Source organism: Pectinophora gossypiella, chromosome 29 (genome assembly GCF_024362695.1).
Source record: "Pectinophora gossypiella chromosome 29, ilPecGoss1.1, whole genome shotgun sequence".
Lineage (NCBI taxonomy): Eukaryota > Metazoa > Arthropoda > Insecta > Lepidoptera > Gelechiidae > Pectinophora > Pectinophora gossypiella.
Window position 1 is genome coordinate 4139559 of NC_065432.1, and position 25442 is coordinate 4165000.

Below are 25442 nucleotides of genomic sequence, written 5' to 3' on the forward strand. Positions count from 1 at the left end.
GATAAATTATGAAACTCTGATTACTAAATAAAGGCAGATCTAAATAAAGGTCACAAAAAAAAATGTTTTTCATTTTAACTTATTTATGAATTTTAATAATGCTTCTACTCGTATGCTGTTCTGGGAGCAAGTAAAAAACATAGAACACGTTCAGCTGCTTGTCTTCCCGGGCATGTCGTAAAAACCGACAGAGGGATTGCGTCCTCTAACATGATGGACTAATGTTATGGGCGATAGGCTGATCCCTTATCACCATACGGTTCATCATATCTATCTTAGGACTTCGTATCAACAGTGGCTGCAAGTTGTCTTTGATTACTTGTGGCTCTGCCCACCCCATTTGGGATTACGGGCGTGAGTTTATGTATGTATGAATTTTAATAAAGAACAAATGTAATAATAAATGCGATATTTTGTCACGTTTTTCTATGACGTCACATTTTGCTTTTTCATACAAATTCCATAGTAATTTCGTATTTTGACGTTTATAGTAAAAAGTAACTGATTTGACTATTTTGAAACTAGGCTATTGTACCTGAACAGTGAAAAATAAAACAAAATAAACTTCATTGCAATATAATAATTAGGTATCTTAACCGATAACGGCTTCCTTCAATTTTTTTGGTGTGAATCTATCACAGTTTTTTCAATGCTGCCTAAAAATACCTAAAAAATATAAAAAAAACTCATTATCCATTTTCTTGCCTTAGTTGTTGGTTCTTACGTCTTACATTTTTAAACGTTATTAACTATAGGGACGGGCGCTTTTTTACAGGGATCTGGAGGTTTAAAATGGCCACATCGAAGCAATTCATCTACATAAACATAACATAAATAGCCTATATACGTCCCACTGCTGGGCACAGGCCTCCTCTCAATCAACCGGAGAGGGTATGGAGCATATTCCACCACGCTGCTCCACTGCGCAATTCAATTAAGCAATTCATCTAAGAAAGCAATATTGCAATTTGACATTTGTTTGCATTGCGCACTTACTGTTATATGCGCAAATGTCAAATTGCAACATTGCTTTCTTAGATGAATTGCTTCGATGTGGCCATTTTAACCCCCCAGTAGTCTATTTGTTTATATACGAGGTCTATGGTTTCTCAAAACAAGTTATCTCTTGTGAAACAAGAACGAGAGGTTAAAGGTTGAGCCCTTTGCTTTTTCAGTTTCAATCTGCACCCTGTCTTTGATGTAATGCTTCAAAACACCTACAAAACGAGACAACTGCTCGAGTTTTTTGAGATCGTCAGTACTGTTGTTATGGCATTTCTTGTCCGCCGACTTATGAGATTTATTATCCGGTTTATTTCTATTTCGATCCGGTTTCTTTTTATGTTCTTTCTTATGTTTCGGATCTTTAGGATGGGAAGAAAAGATTCCATTTTCAACAGTAACATTCTTACTGCTTACTTCTCTCGATGTTACGTCATTCACTTCTGTGTTATTATAAACGAATACGGAACTAAGATTTTCTTTGGATATATCCGTTTTCACATCTAGAGAATTTTCACTATTAGTGGATGCTTCTTGTGAAAAAATATCATCTAAAGTCTCATCACTAAAGGATTTTTCTTGTGAAATAATATCATCATATCCGGGCTGATATTGAGAATTTTCACTTTCACTCTTAGATGTTAAATCTTCAGGACTTTCTTCCTGTGATGACGTATCTTCAGAACTTGCAGCCCAAGACGTCATGTTTGTCTCTTCAGATGCTACTTCCGTAATGATAGAAGCTATAGAAATAGAATCCTCGGTCGTTTCATCTTTCTCTGTGACATTTTCAACCGACAAATATTCAGAGGCTATAGCTTCTGGTTTTTCATCCTCATTTATTGGGTTCTCTAGCGGCACGTTTAAGGTTTTATCCTCTTCTACGTCTGTCGGTGTATCATTTTCTACTGATACGTCATCTGGTGTTTTATTTTCAGAACTTAAGTTCTCCAGTGAAAGTTCGTCTGACGATACGTTCTCGGAAAACTCATCGTGAGAAAAAAGATTGTCTGAGAGTTCATTATTCGGCCCAACATCATTCGCCGTAACGTTTACCCAATTTCGGTTCTCTGGCGAAACTTTTTCCGTTACTGATTCCTCTGAAGCGCTATTTGACGTAGATATATTCTTTGTAAAATTTTCTGTTGTCGTTTCTTCTGACAACTTTAGCCTACTACGGTCATCCTCCAATGAATTGTTTGTGGTTACATCCTCTGCTGACAACTTCTCCGATGTTGGATCCATAATTTCGTCTGAATTTGCGTTATCAGATGTTATATTCGTCGATAATGACTCCTCGGAAGTCTGATCTTTGTCCGATGTCAACTTATCTGACGCTATTTCCTCAGTCATCAAATCTTCTGGCGTAAGATTATCTGACATGACCTGCTTATTGTTTTTCGATGATACATCCTCAGATGCAACTTCAGCCGATGACAGTTCTATCGATGCTACATTTTCTGAAGATCTCTCTGATGATTCTACCTCCGGTGTTATGTTTTCTGATGTTGGATCTTCTGATGAGAGATAATCTAACGATAAATCCTCCGATGAAGGGTCTTTTGGTGTAACTTTCTCTGATGTTTCTTCCTGTGACGGGAATTCTTCTGATGATTGATTTTCTGATGCTACTTCCTTTGATGTTTGTTTCTGTGATGTACGCTCCTCTAAAGATAGACCTTCCATCAACTCCAAATCTCCCGACTGCAATTCTTCCGACGATTCGTCTTCTGGACTTAATTCTTCGGATGATGAGTGATCCGACGTTGACTCCTCCGAAGTGTCGTCCTCTGATTTAGATTCGTCAGACGTATCATTTTCTGATGACGATTCCTCTGAGCTTACTTCCTCCGAAGTTCCTTTCTCCGAAGTTCCTCCCTCCGAAGTTCCTTTCTCCGAAGTTCCTTCCTCCGAAGTTCCTTCCTCCGAAGTTCCTTCCTCCGAAGTTCCTTCCTCCAAAGTTCCTTCCTCCGAAGTTTCTTTCTCTGAAGTTTCTTCCTCTGAAATTTTCTCTTCAGATGTTTCTTCTTTTGACTCAACTTTCCCCAACTTTAAATCTTTAACAACTTTCGATGTTACATCCTTTGAAAGCTTTGAATCATTACGTGTTACTTTTTTTTGTATATTTTCTTTTAATGGTTGAATAATTGTCACGTTTTTATGTTTATTCGCTTGTGGCACTGCTTTTGCATGTAGACTTTCTGGTATGCGAACTTTGGACTGCTTGTGACCAACTCTAGATGATTTGTCTTCTTTTGGATTTTGTTGTTTTTTGCCACTGTTAGGTTTCACACCTACTTTAGAAATATGATTGCTATGATCTGTATGTCTGTGTTTATGAAAAGAAACTTCTGTAGGTTTTCTGGTTGTCACTCCTTTAGGTTCATTATCTTGTTTTTTATCTTTATGCATCGATGACTCTTTAACATTTAATCCGTGGTCTAACCTTTTATCATCCCAATTTATTTTATGCGATATTTTATCTACAGTTTTTTTGACAGATGTGTGACTTCTGACTGAATGCTGCTCTACTTTTGAATTTTGAATAGACCGCGACGATATAGTATTCTCTTGTGCATGTTTACCTTCTTCTGTTGCATTTTTGATTTGAGATTTTATTTGCTTATGTCGTTCAGCATTGAAATCGGCCCATTTTCCAGTGACAGTGTGTTGACTTTCCTCGCTTTGAGATTTGAGTTTTTGAACGTAATTTGGCAGACTTTTAAACTCTTGACCGTTTACTATCGATTCTTGAACTGCTTTTTTGTTATCTCCTTCTGAGCGAAGCCTTAATTGTTTAGGGCTGTTTTGGTCATCTTTTTTATCACCTCTTTGCTTTGGTGAGGATACGATGATGGCGATAGAGGGATCTTTAAATTTGGGTTGTGATATAGTTAGTAATTTGTTGTCTTGTTTGATGTTTCCGTTTCGTTTGTACGCGTTCTTATAAGGGATCACTTTTAGAATGTCATCCTTTTCAACGTCTGACCCGAGGAGTGGCAGTAGTAGTTGCGCAACTCGCCCTGTGAATAACAAGTTTTGTTATTCGCGCAGAACCGAAATAGTTAATATCAAAAGATGGAGCGCAAAATTAAAACTCAATGACAGATTATTAGGAACCACTGATTTAGAAGATATGATGCATGGGAAACATGAATATATTTTGAATTTTTTTTTTTTTTTAAGGAACGTCTAGGGCCCCGTGCCGAGGTTTTTCTTGCAGCTTCTTTTCCCCGGCTATACAGGTTGTGAAGCTGCATTAGTTTTAGGCGGATGAGACGTTCGTTAAGTATGTAAAAAATGACGATTCAAACTGTGACTGTGTTACCTGAATAAAGATGTTTTTGAATTGAATATGTAAAATATATATAAAAAAATATATAAATATTTAATATTGAATATTTTTTATATTTATTTAATATACACCTCTGCCTAACCCTTGTACTGACCTGCAGACAGTTCCTGAGTATCTTCGACGCGCACACTCCGGCATGAGAGATGGGTGATTTGTTGAATGATCACCAGACACGCTGTCCATACTGGAGACAACATGACATGACATGACTGCTATCGTGTGGGTTGTGAGGTAAATTACCAACCTCAACAACCCCACCAGGGATAGGACATTACAGGCTGATCACCTTATTGTCCAAATAGTAAAATGATCCGTGGAAGGCACGTTAAGCCGTTGGTCCCGGTTTCTACTTACCGATGTAAGTAAATAAGTAGTCGTTACATGACCCACGTCAGGGGCCTTTGGCGGCTCAATAGTAACCCTGACACCAGGGTTGATGAGGTTGGTAATCCACCTCACAACCCACACGATAGAAGAGGACCCAATATAGGAGCAAGCACAGAAAAAATAACGAACAGTTCAGCAGTAAGTAAGTACGTAAGTCAGAGAGTACTAATTATGTATCCCCTAGTTGACTTACCTACTATCAGGTTCATATCTGCGGCAAATGCAGTTAGTGCAGTCGAACAATCCTGTATTTAAGCCGATCTTGGTACATTTGGATAGAAAAATGTTTCACATACATAAATAGCCTATACAGGGCTCAAATTAGCTCCAATGGCTCAAATTAGCTTCCAAACGTTTTTTCGATTCTGCTCCGCACCACCCAAATCCCCTGGTAGTTGCGGCTTCCGAGTACATTCCGCTTAGGGACGGTACTGAAAAGTATCGGCGTCCGAAGGACGTAATATACGATCCCGACGACCCGATCACTCTAGCCATAGAGGCAGCCAATCAGCTCGCGACACCAAACACTTCAGGTCCCCGATACCGACCCCGCCGGCGTGGTCGACGATTTCCCTCATTCAGCGCTTATCGCTATCGACCCGCTAGGGTCGATTAATTCTTTCAAATATTTTTCCTCTCAGACGACGCCCTGAGCCGAGGTTCGCGCCCAACTGGGCACCCTCAGGCCTGTTGTCTTAAACGTTGTACCGGGTGAGAGCCTTCAGCGCTCCCCATTTGTCCGGCCAAGTAGTTAGTGACATCGTAACGAAAACTTTGAGGCATGATTCAGACCATGATATTGAGTTGATAGAAGTGGAATTTTCCGTCGCAAAAGTCATCATCTCCCTAGCATTATCCCGTTCTTCACAGGGTCCGCTTACCTAACCTGAACATTTGACAGGTCCGGTTTTTTTTACAGAAGCGACTGCCTGTCTGACCTTCCAACCCGCGAAGGGAAAATCAGACCAATACAGCTATAAACATGAATTCGAAAACAAATTCGACGATCATTGGTTTAGGCTTGTACGTTTGTCCTTGTAGATTTGGCCGGACAAATGGGGAGCGCTGAAGGCTTAACGGTACAACGTTTAAGACAACAGGCCTGAGGGTGCCCAGTTGGGCGCGAACCTCGGCTCAGGGCAGGAATTGAGGGAAATCGTCGATCACGCCGGCGGGGTCGGTATCGGAGTCCTGAAGTGTTTGGTGTCGCGAGCTGATTGGCTGCCTCTATGTCTAGAGTAATCGGGTCGTCGGGATCGTATATTACGTCTTTCGGACGCCGATACTTTTCAGTACCGTCCCTAAGCGGGATGTATTCGGAAGCCGCAACTACCAGGGGATTTGGGTGGTGCGGAGAACGTTTGTCCTTCAATGTACCGTCATACAAATGTAAGATTTAATTAATTAACTAACATTAACAGTATTAGCCGCGACATAATGATTACTTCGAATTCTAATCAACACCTAATTTTGATTTGACTTCATTTGAAATCTGCGAGAAAACTGAATTCTCTTCGCCGTAATTAGTCACCCGAATCGAAGTGTTGGGTCAAGTAGTTAAGATCCGTTTTCCATACAAAAGTTGATGCACTAGGCACTACAACGGATGACGGAATACTGTTTTAAAACCGATATAAAGTTAGTGATTATTTAGAAGATATGAATGCATGGGATTAACTGTTTGAGATCTGATATTAGGCAGCCAAATTACTCATTTGTATAAAAATATTATATGTTTATTTAAAAAAAAAAGAACGTCTAGGGCCCTGTGCCGAGGTTTTTCTAGCAGCTTCTTTTCCCCGGCTATACAGGTTGCGAGAAGCTGCAGTAGTTTTAGGCGGGTGAGACGTTTGTTATGTAAAAATTGACGATTCAAAGTGTAGCTATGTTACCTACTGAATAAAGATATTTTTGAATTTGAATTTGAATATTATTTTTGTCATAGATAAACTAAGGTAAGTAAATGAGCTCTACACCTTTTTGCCACTACTTGAAGGTCTAGGAACCTACAAACCCTTCCTATTTTCTTTAGGTTTACTCTGGGTCCACTTACGTCAGTAAGTAGTAACCGGGACCAACGGCTTAACGCGCCTTCCGAAGCACGGATCATCTTGCTTTCGGACAATCGGTTGATCAGCCTGCAATGTGTTAACCACACTAGGACTCAGGAGTATTTTTTGTGATATGTCCACATCGGGATTCGCTATTGGCTACTACTTGGCCGGACTAATGGGGAGCGCTGGCGGTCTCGTCCGGTGTCTAAAGGCATATGTTAAGTATTTTTCGTTACGAAAACTCTGTGAAAATTTAAATCATACATTTTGTTTATGTCACGCCAAGATTTTAATCAACATTTGATTAAAGCTACAAAATCAATAAAAAAAATATATTTTTAAGTGAAAAATGGTTCTGGATCTAAGTGTCGGTACTAATGAAGATTTTTTTTATATTTTAAAATAAAAAATGATACGTTTTTTTGTGATTTGTGTAGGTTAGTATTGTTTATTTATATGCTACTAGCGTACTTGGAACCTGACAGAGGGCAGCAGTAACTGTCAGTACTATTCAGAGGCGGACAGGAGTCCTAGTACGGCTTTGAAACAGACTACTCTGGGCGCCATCCCACTCGCGTCAGACAGAGTACTGCGGGGCGGAAGGCAAGAGGGAAACCACTGCCCTATTTTTCCCTAAAAAAGTAGCACGGAGAATGCTACACCGACAAGAGCGTGGCTCTTAAATTGATGATGATGATGATAGTCACTGTGGTCCTAAGCCGTGCTAACCCAGTTGATAGAACTCTTGCCTCTCACTCTAAGATCGCAGGTTCGGATCTAGCACAGGCCTAAACCAATGATTGTCGAATTCGTTTTCGAATTCATGTTTGGATCATAAATGATCAACGTGCTCAGCGGTTATTATTATTGCGTATGGCAGACAAAAATAAAATATCCTACGTGGATGATATATCCAGCTGAAGCTCCCCTAACCAAGTCTCTGCTGCGTCCGTCACCTGCTCAGCGGTGAAGGAAAACATCGTGAGGAAACGCACATTCCTTATAAATGCATTTTCGGAGGAAGGTATGTGACCTATCCTGTATTGGGTTGGTTTGCTGCGGGTTGGAAGGTCAGACAGGCAATCGCTTTTATAAAAAAACAGACCTGTCAAATCTTCAGGTTAGGTAAGCGGACCCTGTGGAAAACGGGATAATGCTAGGGAGATAATGAGTCCAGGTCCAGGTCAAACGGGGAGCGCAAGTTCGAACCTTGGTTAACGGACTAGCACCAATGAGTTATTAATTTATCTTAAGAGCAGTTTTAACTGACACAGTTGGCTCGACCATTATAGACGGCGATACGGCTCACCTATCACGTTGGTCTAACAGAAAGGTGAGGAGGTGTGGGTACTTAGTTCATCTTATAAGTAAGATATATGTAAACAGGAGTTCATGTATTATTTTTTACACAATGCAAATGTATTTTTCAGTTATCATAATCACAGTAGAAGAAAATGCCTCGACAACAACTAAACAAATGAGCCCCGAAAGAAGAAAGTACAATGAAGAAGTTGAGAGTGAAGAAAACTCCAATTTATTTCACAAGAGATACCAGGAACTTAGGAAAATTAGAACTAAAAGTTACGTAAATGGCGGAAGAAAGAACAGGTATCATTTGAAAATTCCCAGTAGTAACTACAAACGTACCCATAACGCCTATCGGGGTAGGCACAGCTACAAGCCACTGGAAGATTTCCTACAATCCGAACTCGATAACAAATATAGCAATAGTTATGAATTGTTACGGAATAATATTGACAGAGCTCAATATTTTTGAATAACCCTTCTTTTTGTGTCGCCGTAGTAGATAGATAGATAGATAGAATCTTTATTTAGGTTTTTTTGACGTGACTTATTGTAGATTTGCCGCAGGCATTAACTACTTGGTCGGACAAATGGGGAGCGCTGAAGGCTCTCACCCGGTACAACGTTTAAGACAACAGGCCTGAGGGTGCCCAGTTGGGCGCAAACCTCGGCTCAGGGCGTCGTCTGAGAGGAACAATATTTGAAAGGGTTCCGACCCTAGTGGGTCGATAGCGATAAGCGCTGAATGAGGGAAATTGTCGACCACGCCGGCGGAGTCGGTATCGGGGTCCTTAAGTGTTTGGTGTCGCGAGCTGATTGGCTGCCTCTATGGCTAGAGTAATCGGGTCGTCGGGATCGTATATTACGTCTTTCGGACGCCGACTTTTCAGTACCGTCCCTAAGCTGGATATATTCGGATTTTTTTTAGGTTTAAGGTTTAAGACGTTACATAAACTGCTTAATATTAAAATTTGAACATATATGATATGTAAGACTTAAAACTAAAAAGGGTACCAGCTCGGCTAATGTCGTATCGACCCACATGAGGGACAATAAGCTGCGCTCTTGTCGGTGGAGTAATCACCATTACTCTCTTCTTCCCGCCAAAACCTTCACCTCCCGATACGACACGACCTGCACTTTCTCTTTTATTTGATTCATAAATGTTATCCTAGGTAGGTATCCATAAATGCTTCCTCACTTCCCTTCAATTTTTCCTTCTATAATGTTTGTTATAAATGAATCGTCATATCAGGTGGCCAATCATATTTCCTCTCCGGTTCTCTATAGTCTTCAATATGGTTCTCTTTTCTTCAACTCTTTCCATAACTTTTTCATTTGACACCATTTCAGTCCAGCTTATACCCTCCCTCCTTCGCCAACACCACATCTCAAACGCTTTCAACCTCTCTCTGTCTCTCTGTGTCATAGTCCACGTTTCACTTCCATAGAGTGCAATGCTCCAAATATATGATTTAATAAACCGTAAATGTAACTTGATCTAAACTAATTAAAAATAAATTAAAACAAAATGTCTTTCATTTCAGCTCATTCCTCCACACCCCTTTCCCAATGGCGTCTTTAGACCCTGAGTCATCAAACAGAACAGCCCAGTTGATCAGGCTCGTGAATAGAATAACCGATGAAGAAGGGAAGAAGATGAAAGAAGGGACGGTGAAGAAAGTGATGCAGGAGTTAGTTCAGATCGTTCAAGATAATCGGGACCGAGTCGTATTCCTTCTTGAACCAAAAGGTAGATGTTCATGCTACATATATCAAATCAACGACTATATTCTAACTGGGGTAGTCAGAGGTGCATCCATCGCAAGATGAATTAAGTACCCACACTTCACCGAGATCATCATCATGTCCCTAGCATTATCCCGTTTTTCACAGGGTCCGCTTACCTAACCTGAAGATTTGACAGGTCCCGTTTTTTACAGAAGCGAATAGCTGTCTAACCTTCCAACCCGCGAAGGGAAAATCAGACCAATACAGCTTAGGTCACATACCTCCGAAAATGCATTTTATTTCTCGGGAATGAGGGTTTCCTCACGATGTTTTCCTTCACCGCTGAGCACGTGATAATCATGTATGATCCAAACATGAATTCGAAAACAAATTCGACAGTCATTGGTTTAGGCCTGTGCTGGATTTGAACCTGCAACCTCAAAGTGAGAGGCAAGCGTTCTACTAACGGCACCTAGACCTCACCGAGATATCAACTCAAAATCATGGTCTGAATCACCCTCAAAGTTTTCGTTACGATGTCACTAACACCCTGTACAGTCATGAGCAATATCATGTACTCACTTTAGAACCCTGTCGCACTATCATATTTGACATTTAATGAGGATTACGGTTTCATTTGTCAAAAAAGTTAATGTGACATGGTTGCAAAGTGTATACATATTAGTATTCGTGACCGGACAGCTTACCAGCAAACATTATTTTCTTTTTAGATTTACAAAGAGATTTCATAAGCAATCCAGAAGTTATAGAAGAGTATCGCCGCAGCAGAAAGAAAAAAAAGAAGAAAAGAAAGGAGTGAGTTGCCTTTTCGCTATCGACCCACTAGGGTTGCTATCGACCCACTAGGGTCGATTAATTCTTTCAAATATTTTTCCTCTCAGACGACGCCATGAGCCGAGGTTCGCGCCCAACTGGGCACCCTCAGGCCTGTTGTCTTAAACTTTGTACCGGGTGAGAGCCTTCAGCGCTCCCCATTTGTCCGGCCAAGTAGTTAATGCCATCTGCGGCAAATCTACAATAAGTCACGTCAAAAAAAAAATTGCCTTTTTTCTTTTTTTTGTGACGTGGCCTGTTGGAATTTGGCGTGATTGTTGTTCCTTCAGTTTACATAATAGGGTATTTGACTGGGTCCAAGATAAATTAACATACATAAACTGCCTATATACGTCCCACTGCTGGGCACAGGCCTCCCCTCAATCAACCGGAGGGGGTATGGAGCATACTCCACCACGCTGCTCCACTGCGGGTTGGTGGAGGCGTTTTTACGGCTAATAGCCGGGACCAACGGCTTAACGTGCCCTCCGAAGCACGGAATCATCTTACTTTTTCGGACAATCAGGTGATTCAAGCCTGAAAAGTCCTTACCAAACAAAGGACAGTCTCACAAAGTGATTTCGACAATGTCCCCATCGGGAATCGAACCCGGACCTCCAGATCGTGAGCCTAACGCTCTAACCACTAGACCACGGAGGCTGTCCAAGATAAATTATAAAATGCTAATCTAGAAATAGAAGTCAGTCTAACACCGCGGAAGTCCGTGTTGCTCTATGATCTCTCTCTCTCTCTCTTTATTTAAGAGCTGCGCTCTTGTCTGTGGAGTAAACGCCTCCATTTTCATTACTCCATAGATAGGGCGTGTAGAACGGTGGTTGCCCCAATCGCCTTCCGTTGCGCAGTACACCGACCAATTTCTCAATCGGTGATGTTCTAGCTAGAGCCCTACCAGAATCCATTTCCTCACATTTCATTTTCATGATCTAATATGATCAGAAAATTATATATTTTTACTTTTTGACTTATTTTCGAAAATAAGTACAAATCTTGTTCTTTAAAAGGAAGAGTATGCATTCTGTATGTAAATATGTAATATTTTGTGCAAATATCTAATAACTTAGGCGGAAGGCAAGAGGGAAACCACTGCCCTATTTTTCCCAAAAAATAGTAGTATGGAGAATACTACACCGACAAGAGCGTGGTTTCTTTTTTTTTTAAATTAAGATGGATTTGCTCTTGACTTCATTCTTCCACGAGGAGAAGAGGTCGACGGTGGAACGAGCTGACCCAGAAGACGCCTATTCACCCGTGATTTAATGGTCCCCAGGTTATAAAATACAGGAAACACCGACCCCGGCAGCCCATTCCATTCCTCTTAAATGAATGATGATGATGTAAATGTCTATTCCGTTCTGTTCATAGCAAATCAACTTCATCTGAAGGCTCTCAAGCTTCTCATGACAGCGAGAGCTTGGAATTGGATAAAATTCGGAGAATGAATTACCCAAAAGGTAAAAAACAATAACATATTTTTTCTCTTTTTTAGAGATAATTAAGCTTACCTGTACTGTCTGATTTCTTTGTGTGTTTCTTTCTGTGTTCTATTGTGTACAAATAAATAAATAAATAATAATAATTCAAATTCAAAAATATTGCTGTACTTATAAGGGAAATCGTCGTGTACCGAATAAATACTGAGGGGGATGATTCAGACCATGCTTCTGAGTTGATATCAACTGAGTTTTCCTGTCGGAAAATTCATGGAAATTTTCGTGTTTAGTTAAATTATTTCAGTTACGTACTTTTGCGACGGAAAATTCTACTTGATATCAACTCAGAATCATGGGCCCAATGTCACGATGTCACTAACAGTCTGTATATTATTAGGCATTAAGTGATAGATGATCCGAGACAAGGGGTAGACCCCATTAAAACGGAGCGAAAAGGAGATGTTTTTATAACCAATAGTACTGAGTTGGATGGATGACTTATTCTTTAATCTATCAAATAGAAAACTAACTCATAACATAACACAATACACCACTTAACTTTATTTTTTATCGTTACGTAGGTCAACTGAAAAAAAAACTCTTTATCAAACCTGTCAGTTCTCTGTTTTCTTTGTACATCCCTGTCCTTTAAAAATAAAACATAAACAGCCTATATACGTCCCACTGCTGGGCACAGACCTCCCCTCAATCAACCGGAGGGGTATGGAGCATACTCCACCACGCTGCTCCAATGCGGGTTGGTGGAGGTGCTTTACGACTAATAATCGGGACCAACGGCTTAACGTGCCCTCCGAAGCACAGAATCATCTTACTTTTTCGGACAATCAGGTGATTCAAGCCTGAAAAGTCCTTACCAAACAAAGGACAGTCTCACAAAGTGATTTCGACAATGTCCCCATCGGGAATCGAACCCGGACGTTCAGATCGTGAGCCTAACGCTCTAACCACTAGACCACGAGGCTGTTAAATAAATCGATAATAAATTGAAAATAAATCTAACTGTATTCTTTTCTACAGAATCATTTATTAGAGAAAGAGAGGAAGACCGAGAAGGAGAAGTAAAAGAAGAAGAAGAAGAGAAAACTGAAGAACCGAAAGACGAAGGAGTGAACTATGATGAGAAATCAGACGATTATATTCTTTCAAAGAAAGGCGGCATCAGTAGCAAACGAGACGTATGGGATTACGAACATGAAGACTGGGTTGTTACCCAGAAAGTGAACTGGGATGATGACCACAGCAGCAACGAAACAAATGGACAGAAGAAACATAAAAAAGACAAAGAGCACGATGAAGCAAGTGCTAAGAAGAAACACAAAATAGACAAAGAAGAACACGCCATGATAGACCGCGAACATGAAGAGTTTTACGAACATCGAGACAGATTCAAAGACGTAATAAACGATGAACACCAACAAATGACGTATAAGAAACATCAGAACGAGAGAGATGGAGACGATAAAGTTGAAACCGTTGGAAAAGAAAAGGATGAACCTGGGACGTATTCAGAGAGAAAAGGTAACTGGGCAATGAAAGATAAAATGGATTACTTCGACCATAAAAGGGATTCCGAAGAGAGAACGAGTAATAAACATTACACAGAAGAAAAACGTGCTATCAACGAATGGATAAGACCCAACAATAGTAATGATAAATGGAATAACAATCCCGCTTGGAATCGACCTCAGAAAGACTACAATGATTACGAAAATAAACACAATTCACGACCAGGTAATAACTGGGAACAAAATGGTAACAGGTGGAGCAAACCTGATTGGTATAGACCAGACAAATCTGTTAGAGCAGACAGACCTATTTTACCTGACGGTCCTATTAGACCTGACGATAGAGACCACAGAGACTACAGACCAGAGAAACCCAGTAGACCAAGGTATATAATGCCACATGAGAAAGGTAACATGGACTATAACGATGATTACAAAAGTGGATACGTCACAACAGAAGCCAACTACATCGATACTTGGATCAAGGGGAAAGAGAAAAGAAAACCTGAAAAACATTACGTTGATGATTATCCAAGAAAACCACAAAACGAGAAATGGGGAAACAGCAATGAAAAAGAATTTCATCACAAACCATTTGAGACATCGCCAAGGACCAGAGAGAAGTATGATAAGTATCGTAACCTAGAAGACTTGGATGAGATCGAAAGACAGCGTATATCCCATCCCGGTCGAATACGCCCTATAGAACCCGAACGCTCGCAAGTTGACCGGTACTCGTTTGATCCGAGATTGGCAGACGAGGAAAAAGAACAATTAAATAGACCGAAAAATAATAAAAAGTCTCATTTGCGACACGCAGAAATACAAAAAGAAGATTGGGGTACAGGAACTAACATGAATTGGAACTCTCAAAGTGGAGAAGAAAGGTAAATAGAAAAGTGAGTAGAAGGAACGTAAGGTGATAGAGAGTGAGAAATTAATTATGTAAGGACAAGTGATGGGTGTTTGTTTTTTTTTTAATATAAAGAGTGAATGATGCAGGATGATTATTTTAATAAAATAAATATACCGTTCCGGTCTGGAATGTCGTATCCTTAGGAAGAGCTGCACTGTGGTAGAACGCTTGACTCTTTATATGAGATCGTAGGTTTGAATCAATAGCCATCCTAAAAAAATAATTATCGGTTTTTTTAGAATTCATGTTTGGATCACAAATGATTATCACGTGCTCAGCGGTGATGGAAAACGTCGTGAGGAAACCCACATTCCTTACAAATTCGTTCCGGAAGTATGTGACCTAACCTGTAGTGAGCTGGTTTTCTCTTCGAAGGATGGAAGGTCATACAGGCAGTTGCTTCTGTAAAAAACCGAACCTGTCAAACCTTCAGGTTAGACAAGCGAACCCTGTGAAAAAAAAGGGATAACGCTAGGGAGATGAAAATGATGATGTCGTATCATTAGGTGAAGGAGAAAAATATGTATTTTTGGAATAATTGCAAGAAAAATATATTATGACACTAATACATAATCTCTAGACAGCCTCCGTGGTCTAGTGGTTAGAGCGTTAGGCTCACGATCTGGAGGTCCGGGTTCGATTCCCGATGGGGACATTGTCGAAATCACTTTGTGAGACTGTCCTTTGTTTGGTAAGGACTTTCAGGCTTGAATCACCTGATTGTGCGAAAAAATAAGATGATTCCGTGCTTCGGAGGGCACGTTAAGCCGTTGGTCCCGGCTATTAGCCGTAAAAACACCTCCACCAACCCGCATTGGAGCAGCGTGGTGGAGTATGCTCGATATCCCCTCCGGTTGATTGAGGGGAGGCCTGTGCCCAGCAGTGGGACGTTTATAGGCTGTTTATGTATGTACATAATCTCATATAAGTAATTAAATGTCCCACAGGTATTCCAATAAAAAGAAAGAATGGAGTCGTGAAAGAGGTACCAAAGGCGAACGAGGGGATGAACGGTACACACAACAGTACCTGCCCTGGGACAAGATTGATCGCAAGCCCACTGAACGCAAGAAGACCAAGAAACAGAGAGAAATTGAGGACTTTTGGAATCGCCACGCTCACAACGAGTGGGACAAAGTAGGTGTTGACTATAAGAAAAAAACTACACGCAGAGAAAGAATGATAATTACAATTAAAACTACAAACAGCAAAGATAGACTCGACCTCCATGGAAACAACGATTGGGATCAAATAGGGGTTGGAAGAGGAAGCGGAGGTAGGGGGCGGGATAGGGAAGACGAGGATGAAAGAAGTGGTCCTCGAGGAAGGGATCAAGGGGAGAAGGAAGGAAGAGGAGAAGGTAGGGGAAGAGGGAATGCCGGGGGGAGGGAAAGACCTCGGCCAGAGCAGCCAGATGTGTCGTTCGAATCTAAACCACAGAGCCACAGAAGCCAAGACAGCGCGTTGCCAGTGTACTTTGGTTACGTGCACACACCTTTAACGTTTAAAGAAAAGAAAACTATCTTCGATGAATAACTGTGCGACAATTCGCGAGTACGTCATGTCATAGAATAAGAAATAATTACTATATATAGGGGCAAGTCGCAGGCACTGTAGCCTGGAACCTGACAGAGGGCAGCAGTAACTGTCAGTACTCTTCGGCGGAGGCGGAGGACAGGAGTCCTAGTACAGTCTTGAAATAGACTACTCTGGGCCATCCTACTCGTGTCAGACAGAGTACTGCGGGGCGGAAGACAACAGGGAATCCACTGCCCTGGTTTTCCCTAAAAAAGTAGCACGGAGAATGCTACACCGACAAGAGTGTCTCTTCACACAGACACTACACTGACTGAAAGTCAGTCAACGAAGTGGTTTGTATGAAATGTCCGGGGTGTGCATACATACATACATAAACTCACGCCCGTAATCCCTAATGGGGTGGGCAGAGCCACAAGTAATCAAAGACAACTTGCAGCCACAGTTGATACGAAGTCCAAAGATGGATATGATGAACCTTATGGTGATAAGGGATCAGCCTATCGCCCATAACATTAGTCCATCATGTTAGAGGACACAATCCCTCTGTCGGTTTTTACGACATGCCCGGGAAGAGAAGCAGCTGAACGTGTTCTATGTTTTTTATATGCTCCCAGAACAGCATAGAAGCCGGGTGACGTGTAAAATGCCCAATACGCTTAATAGAGTGGGCAGAGCTCCAAGCCAACAAACCGTAAACATAGAATAAGGAATAATACTACGTATAGAACGGCAACTCTCCGCTCCCCACCAGCGTCTTAGCTAGGTTTACCTCACCCCCCTCGAACATAGTTTAGACTTGAATCGTACGGCGTCAGACGTCACACACACAGATGCGCGTGTACGATAACGTCAATGTGTAGTGTCTGTGTAAAACGAGGTTGTTTGTATGAAGTGTCAGGGGGGTGTGACTTGAAGTCACTTTTAGTATCGGCGTCTTATTGTCCGCGCACAAGTTGTTGCCACAATCTATGTCACCACACGGCAAAAGGTTGGGGTATCAAATCCCGGTCCCGGGTTCGAATTCTGGTGGGGACAAATCGCAAATATCTCGCTAGTTGGACCTGATTGTCGAAAAGTAACATGATCCGTGTTTCAGAAGGCACGATAAACCGTTGGTCCCGGTTACACTTACCACTACGTAGTCGTTACATGGGCCACTACAGGGGGACCTTTGGCGGCTCAATGATAACTTCTAGCCATAGAGGCAGCCAATCAGCTCGCGACACCAAACACTTCAGGACCCCGATACCGACCCCGCCGGCGTGGTCGACGATTTCCCTCATTCAGCGCTTATCGCTATCGACCCACTAGGGTCGATTAATTCTTTTAAATATTTTTCCTCTCAGACGACGCCCTGAGCGGAGGTTCGCGCCCAACTGGGCACCCTCAGGCCTGTTGTCTTAAACGTTGTAACGGGTGAGAGCCTTCAGCGCTCCCCATTTGTCCGGCCAAGTAGTTAATGCCATCTGCGGCAAATCTACAATAAGTCACGTGAAAGAAAAATCAATGATAACCCTGACACCAAGGTTTATCAGGTTCGTAATCGAAACTGGCCACCCTCAGGCATGTTGTCTTAAATTTTGTACTGGGTGAGAGCCCTTAGCGCTCACCATTTGTCCGGCCAAGTTAATCTACCATCTGCGGCAAATATACAATAAATGACGTCATAAAAAAGCAATTCTGTATTATAAATATTAAATTATGTAGGTATCTGTTATGGTATAAAATGTGTTAAATTAGAAAAAATAAGAATTAAGATATACTTACTTATTTAAATTGAATAAAAACGTCTGACACTTTACTGTTTGTGCTATTTACTTGTACCCGACTGCAGCAGAAGAGGATGCGAGGTTTATTATATCTGTCTGTTCTAAGAGTTAGCTGAGAACGGCATACAACCTGTTACCTGCACATCACTAATTTAAGAGCCACGCTTTTGTCGGTGTAGCATTCTCCATTCTTGTCTATCAAAAGCCATGTTTTTCACTTCCTGCTAAGACACGACGTTCGCCTTCTCTTTAATATGTTCCATGTAAGCTCTTCTTGGTCTTCCCCTTCCTCTCTTTCCTTGTAGCTTTAGCCTAGCCTTCTATGATGTTCTTAATAAATTCGTCGTGTCTTATTATGTGTCCTATCATTTAGGTCACCTGCCTGCATCCACCATTCGAAAGAATTTCATAGCACTATTATCTTGTTCCGGAGACGGGTTGTGGAACTTACGTTTTAACCAATTAGAATCAATAATAAATAACCGTGAGTGAGAGCCGTGGTAGCCCAGTTGGTAGAACACTTGCCTCTCACGTTGACGTCACAGGTTCGAATCCAGCAAAGGCCTAAACCAATGATTGTCGAATTTGTTGTCGAATTCATGTTTCGATCATAAATGTTCGTGTTCAGCGGTGAAGGAAAACACCATTCCCGAGCAATGCATTTCGGAGGTATGTGACCTAACCTGTATTGGGCTGGTTTTCCCTTCGCGGGTTGGAAGGTCAGACAGGCAGTCGCTTCTGTAAAAAACCGGACCTGTCAAATCTTTAGGTTAGGTAAGCGGACCCTGTGAAAAATAGGATAATGCTAGGGGGATGGTGATGAAATAGCCGTGATCTGCTAAGAAGTAAGGAGAAGAGCGCGCGAACTGTGTCTTGCACGCACTGACTCGTTAGACGGCAGACAGTAAGAGTTTTTTTATTTACAAAAAAAGGTAAAAAAAGAAAAAAAAAAGGTCGGCAGTGCTTGCCCCTGCGCTTCGCTTTGCTCGTCTTGGCGGCAGCACTACCGTGCCCCCAGATAGTGATCGATGTGTGATGGTGTTCTAAGGTTTTCTTCACCTCCTTGACCACACAATAATAAAAATAAAATAAAATAAAAAAGATGTAAATACTCAGTTTTTATTTCACAACCAATTCTTTATGGCAGTAAAAGTTTTATTCCCTTTGCACTCGCGTTTGATAAAAACAATAAAAATGTGTGTCTCAAATACTTTAACACAAACACTATGCTTTATTATATTTGGTGAGTTTATATATTTTGTAATAATTGGTGATGATGATGATGATGATGTGATCCAGCCGATTTAGGCTACGGCGACTGCTTCAACTCCGACGTTCATGAGCTCACATGTGGCTTATATAGCCAATCTTATTGGAAAAGATCCTCGCACATAGCGGGCATGTGAGCACCCCATTTAAATTAATTACATAACATAAACAGCCTATATACGTCCTACTGCTGGGCACAGGCCTCTCCTCAATCAAACGGAGGGGGTATGGAGCATACTCCACCACGCTGCTCCTCTGCGAGTTTGTGGATGTGTTTTTACGGTTAATAGCCGGGACCAACGGCTTAACATGTCCTCAAAGGCACAGAATCATCTTACTTTTTCTGACAATCAGGCCAATAACCCGACGGAGTTCAGTTGACAGCACACGTCAAACGGGTTGCATTTTCACTCATTCATTTTAAAACTGTCAGTTGTCAATCATCCGTCCTTTTTCTTTTCGGCGGATAAGAAAATGGTGCTAATTTGGCGGATAAGAAAATGGTTACGACAGTGGTCCCGGTTAATACGTAGTCGTTACATAAACCACGTCAGGGACCTTTGGCGGCTTAATAATAACCCTGACACCATGGTTGATCAGGTTCATAATCGAAACTGGCCACCCTCAGGCCTGTTGTCTTAAATTTTGTATCGGGAGCCCTCAGCGGTCACCATTTTTCCAGCCAAGTTAATGCCATCAGCGCCAAATCTACAATCATCATCATCAGCCCATTAACGTCCCCACTGCCCCAGCGGGCACGGGCCTTCCCTATTGTTGGATAGGGAGATCGGGCCTTAAACCATCACGCGGGCCCAGTGCGGATTGATGGTTATTAACGACTGATAATGCAGCCGGGACCAACGGTTTAACGTGCCTTCCGAAGCACGGAGGAGCTCGAGATGAAAACTTTTTTTTGTTGTCATCCATCCTATGACCGGCCTTTGCGAAAGTTGCTTAACTTCAACAATCGCAGACCGAGCGCGTTAACCGCTGCGCTACCGAGCTCCTCAAATAAGTCGAAATCTACAATAAGTCACGTCAAAAACAAATATAGATACCTAATTATAATTAAATATTATATTTTGTATAATAAATTATAATTAAATTAATTATAGTATCAGAAGCATTATGCGCCCGAAAATACGACATAGATGCGGAAGCTTTGAAGCTTTATAAAGAGGATGTCAAATCGGTGCTCCAACACTTCAGGAGGACGCCGGATTACCTCAAAATACTCGAAGACAAGGTACGTCTAGGAGCCTGTTTTATAAAGGTTACAATTGTAAATTACAATTACAATTTGATATACATTATAATTCATAATCATCTATTCGCAATAAAAATGGTATTACAGTTTGCAGATGGTCAGCATTTAACATTTGGTCTACATTTTTAGTTATTCAAATTATAACATGAAAATAGTTAAACAAAATAAAATTGAAAATTAAAATGTCAATCATGTACCTAACATTAATTATGAAATAATAATAAAATGATTTACAATGTCATTATCCAAATTACACATCACAAAAAAAAAACAAACAATAAGTACACAAAAAGAGAGAGAAAAATAAAAAAGAAAAACAATGAAACGAAACATCCAACGATTCATTCGATCGTTATAATAATCGATGCGGAGTGTGGCCATAGAGGCAGCCAATCAGCTCGCGACACCAAACACTTCAGGTCCCCGATACCGACCGCGCCGGCGTGGTCGACGATTTCCTTCATTCAGCGCTTATCGCTATCGTCCCACTAGGGTCGATTAATTCTTTCAAATATTTTTCCTCTCAGACGACGCCCTGAGCCGAGGTTCGCGCCCATCTGGGCACCCTCAGGCCTGTTGTCTTAAACGTTGTACCGGGTGAGAGCCTTCAGCGCTCCCCATTTGTCCGGCCAAGTAGTTAATGCCATCTGCGGCAAATCTAAAAAAAAAAAAAAAAAGAGGTGCGGAGTGTGTGATCACAAACATTTTGCAGCTTCGTAATGAACACCAAATTGTCGTTGTAATTTACAATGTTGTAAGTTTTATGAAACATACCCTAGGAACAATACTAACAGCCTCCGTGGTCTAGTGGTTGAGCGTTGGGCTCACGATCCGGAGGTCCACCTGCGTCATGACAACCGCGTCGCGCGCGGTGCGAATTATATCGAAGCCTTCGACCAATAGCCGTTTGACGGTAGATAGCATTCGTATCGTTTATTAGTCCCGGCTGGGTTCGAATCCCATAAACAACACAAAAATCACTTTGTGACCCCTAGTTTGGTTAGGACATTACAGGCTGATCACCTGATTCGGAAGGCACGTTAAGCCGTTGGTCCCGGTTACTACTTACTGATGTATGTACGTAGTCGTGAGTTATGTCAGGGGCCTTTGACGGCTCAATAGTAACCCAGACACCAGGGTTGATGAGGTTGATAATCCACCTCACAACCCACACTATAGAAGAAGAAAGAATTACGTAAAGAGCGGCAACTCTCCGCTCCCCACCAGCGGCTGAACTACGAGTAGGTTTACCTACCTCACTGTGTAGTGTCTGTGTAAAATGAGGTGTTTTACTTTAAGACCCCACTGGCGTGGTAGACGATTTCCTTCATAGGTAGGGTCGATTAGTTCTTTCAAATATGATCCCCTCACACGACGCCCTGAGCCGAGGTTCGCGCCCAACTGGGCACCCTCAGGCCTGTATAGAATAAGGAATATTACTACGTAGGCAAATCTCCGCTCTTCAACAGCGTCTGAGCTAGGTTTACCCCACCCGCCTCGTACATAGTTTAGACTTGAATTGTATGGCGTCAGACGTCACACACACAGATGTGTATGTATAATATTTAGAGAGTTTTGAGGCTATATATTTATTTTTGTTAATTATTGTAAGTTCATCACGGCCATCAGATATGATGGTTAGCTGCGAATATAAAAATAAGCAGTCCCCGACCAAACAGCGACAGGATTAGCAGAACGTAGTGGGTAGCTCACTGGGACGGGCTAACCTATAAAATGCTACTTAGGTTCTATGACGATCTTGTGACGTAGCGAGTAGACGCCGCTTCTTCAAAAGCGCACCCCTGATGCCGGGCAGCAGCGGTATCAGTACTGGTTGGAGGCCGAGGAAATGGATTCTGGTAGGGCTCTAGCTAGAACATTACCATTGAGATTGGTCGGTGTACTGCGGAACGGAAGGCGATTGGGGCAACCACCGTTCTACACGCCCTATCTATGGAGTAATGAAGGCGATTACTCCACCGACAAGAGCGCAGCTCTTAAATAAAGAGAGATTGTAAGTTTGTTTTCTTTTTTTTTAGATTTTTTTTTTATTAGATATGGGGATCATACAGGCTAATAATAATATTAATAATAATATTAATAATAATTAGATTTATATTAGGTTAGTTAAGTTAGTAAGTAGAATTATATTAGTTAATTAAGTACCTACCTACTTACCTCATAAATTTTCGCATGCTTATACCTAGCGGATCATGTGATATTTAGAACATAAAACATATCAACTGTTTACAAACCCATGAATCCTATACGAATAAATGAGCTGTTGTCTTAAAATTTGTACCGGGAGTCCTCAGCGCTCCATCTGTCCGGCCAAGTAGTGAATGCCATTTGCGGAAAATCTACAATAAGTCAAGTCAAAAAAAACTCTGTCATGTTATGTTTTTTTAGAGAAGTGAATTCGCCGCCTACAGCGAAGATGTGAAAAGCCAGATCGTAGCGTATTACATGGACCAGCTGACGGGGAAGGTCAAGGAGATGCTGGGGATGGAGACCGTCAAGGAGGCGGAAGCCAAGACTACCACCACGCCGGGGCCGAGGTTCCTTCATCCGTTTATTATTTTTTATTGCATTGTCCTCATCATCATCAATAATTTAAGAGCCACGCTCTTGTCGGTGCAGCAATGATTGCTACTTTTTAGGGAAAAAATAGGGCAGTGGTTTCCCTCTTGCCTTCCGCCCCGCAGTACTCTGACGCAAGTGGGATGGCGCCCAGAGTAGTCTATTACAAAGCCATACTAGGACTCCTGTCCTCCGCCTCTGAATAGTACTGACAGTTACTGCAGCCCTCTGTCAGGTTCCAGGTAACCCAGGTAAAAAAAGGTCCCTGTGACTTGCGCCTTGCATTGTCCTCAATAAGGGGAATTGACAACATTTCAAATTTTTAAGCCGTGGTTTTTTTGTGCTATTTCGAAAGTACTTGTTTAAATAGAAGACACGTATTTTTTCTTTTCAAGATTTTTCCACTAGAAGTTACAAAAATATTTTTTGAAAATTGGATTCTGCCATTGATAGAATGAAGGCAGTATAATGTAATGTACCTTTGCATGCGTATTTAAAACAAGTCGCAAACAAAGTGTCATGTTATGTATGACATTTACTTTTTTTATAATTTTTATGTAAAGGTCTGAACTTATTATGCCTTCCTCTTCTGACCTCGTGGATTTTTCAATATATTTCTATTATTACTGAATTAAAAAATCTGAAAAAAAGTGTTTTGTGTAAATCATAGAAATATCTCGAAATGGTTTTCGATTTAAGGCACCTTAGTAAAAATGAAATGTTGTCAATTGTAAAAAGCGCTGTTATTGGGGGCCCTCGGGTTTACTATACCACAACAGCGGCTACGAGGACCGAGTGAGATGACAATAGTGGTCCTGGTCTCGCGTACGACCAACGTACTCAAATACATACATAAACTCACGCCTATTTCCCACCGGGGTAAGCAGAGACTATAGAATTCCATTTGCTTCGATCCTTTTGTGGTTAATAATCGCATTAAGCATTAAGTTTCGTGCCAACAAGCCGCTTCGTAACTCGAACGTTTTTGCGGACTTTTGAGTTAATTCGTGTGGGGTAGGAGTCTGCTCCGAGAGTGGGGGCTTAGGTTTCATCATTCATCGTCATCACCTTCATCATTTCATTTATCATCAAGAAAAAAATACATAAGACATGGCTGTATAGGCATAGTTCCCTTTGCCTTGCCCTTGGGGGAAAACCAAAAAAAAAATGAGCATACGTATCCTTATATACCCTGTTTTATGTTATGTTTCAGCGCACTGTTGTTTCGTAGCGGTCGCGTCCAACGGCGTGATGATACTTCCAAGGCGCCCACGCCGTCTCCTATTGAGATCTTGGACACATATCCAAAGCTGACGAGCCCACTCACCGTAGCGCAGAAAAACGCTATGAAAGAACTGGGTTTCACTTACGCCGGGTATGTATCGACGCCACCTATTCAAATGCAATTTCTTTTATATTTTTTTGTGGTTTTATCTTGCGATCAATCTTATTGACTATAAACAGATGACATACATACATAAACTCACGCCCATTTTCCACCGGGGTGAGCAGAGACTATAGAATTCCATTTGCTTCGATCCTGACACACTTCTATTGCTTCCTCCACATTCATCAATCGCTTCATACACGCACGTCAGTTCAGAGCAGATTGTATTAAACCTTTTCTAAGGACATCTCCTATTTGGTCAATGTAAGTCCTTCTCGGTCTTCCTCTGCCAGCTCTACCATCAACTTTCGCTTTATAAACAGATGAGTTGAGTTTATAAGGCATGGAGGACGCTACTCCCAGCGAAGTCAGTCCTTTTTTTGAAGTAGTCATTCGGCCTGACTGTCCTTATCGAAAATGTCTCGTTTCTTTTTTAGACGACGTCTGGTTTCTGGGATAGTTTGATTTCTTGCGGGGAAACTAACAGTAGTTAGTATGTCCATGTAACATTTACAAATTCAAATTCAAAAATATCTTTATTCAGTAGGAAACATAGCTACACTTTGAATCGTCAATTTTTACATTCAAAAAATTCAAAAAAAAAAAATATTTATTTTTCAAAATTGGCTTACGCTTTTTGAACGTCAAACATAATTAAATTACATATTATGTAACTAGCTGTAAAACTACTACCACATCGGAATCTGTAACGCTGAGGGAAAGACGTGGCCAGAAAACCTCCCAGCACAGGGCCCTAGTCCTACTGTTTCATGTTTTCCTTTCTTTTCTTTCCTTTTCTTTTTTTTTCTTTTCTTTTTTTATAAACAGTAATATATCTTTTAAGTAAGTAAGTAATCTTTTTTTTTCTTTTCTTTTTTTATAAACATAACAAACGTCTCACCCGCCTAAAACTACTGCAGCTTCTCACAACCTGTATAGCCGGGGAAAAGCTTAGAAGCTGCAAGAAAAACCTCGGCACAGGGCCCTAGACGTTCTTTTTTTTAAAGAAACATATAATATTTTTATACAAATGAGTAATTTGGACAAATGGGGAGCGCTGAGGGACAAAA

The 25442-nt window shown here is 41.2% G+C and overlaps 2 protein-coding genes across 2 annotated transcripts in view; both read right to left on the reverse strand.

Annotated features, from left to right (window-relative positions):
* Positions 1-1119: 1119 nt before the first annotated feature.
* Positions 1120-4554, reverse strand: LOC126379685 (enolase-phosphatase E1-like). Its single transcript, XM_050028503.1, has 2 exons — positions 4452-4554; positions 1120-4025 (listed from the first exon to the last, which is right to left on the reverse strand). The coding sequence occupies exons 1-2, from the start codon at positions 4552-4554 to the stop codon at positions 1120-1122; spliced, it is 3009 nt and encodes a 1002-aa protein (XP_049884460.1).
* Positions 4555-11007: 6453 nt separating this feature from the next.
* Positions 11008-25442, reverse strand: part of LOC126379472 (uncharacterized) — a 116841-nt gene continuing 102406 nt past the window's right edge. The window contains exon 7 of the transcript XR_007568343.1: positions 11008-11283. The gene's annotated coding sequence lies outside the window, so the exon portion shown is untranslated. The remainder of the gene's footprint in view (positions 11284-25442) is intronic.

Bases quoted from the DNA above. Each gene is read 5' to 3' on its own strand.
- LOC126379685 (XM_050028503.1), bottom strand. From the start codon at position 4,554: ATGTTGTCTCCAGTATGGACAGCGTGTCTGGTGATCATTCAACAAATC. The intron at 4,026-4,451 runs GTCAGTACAAGG...TGTTATTCACAG, and splicing joins TACTCAGGAACTGTCTGCAG to GGCGAGTTGCGCAACTACTA.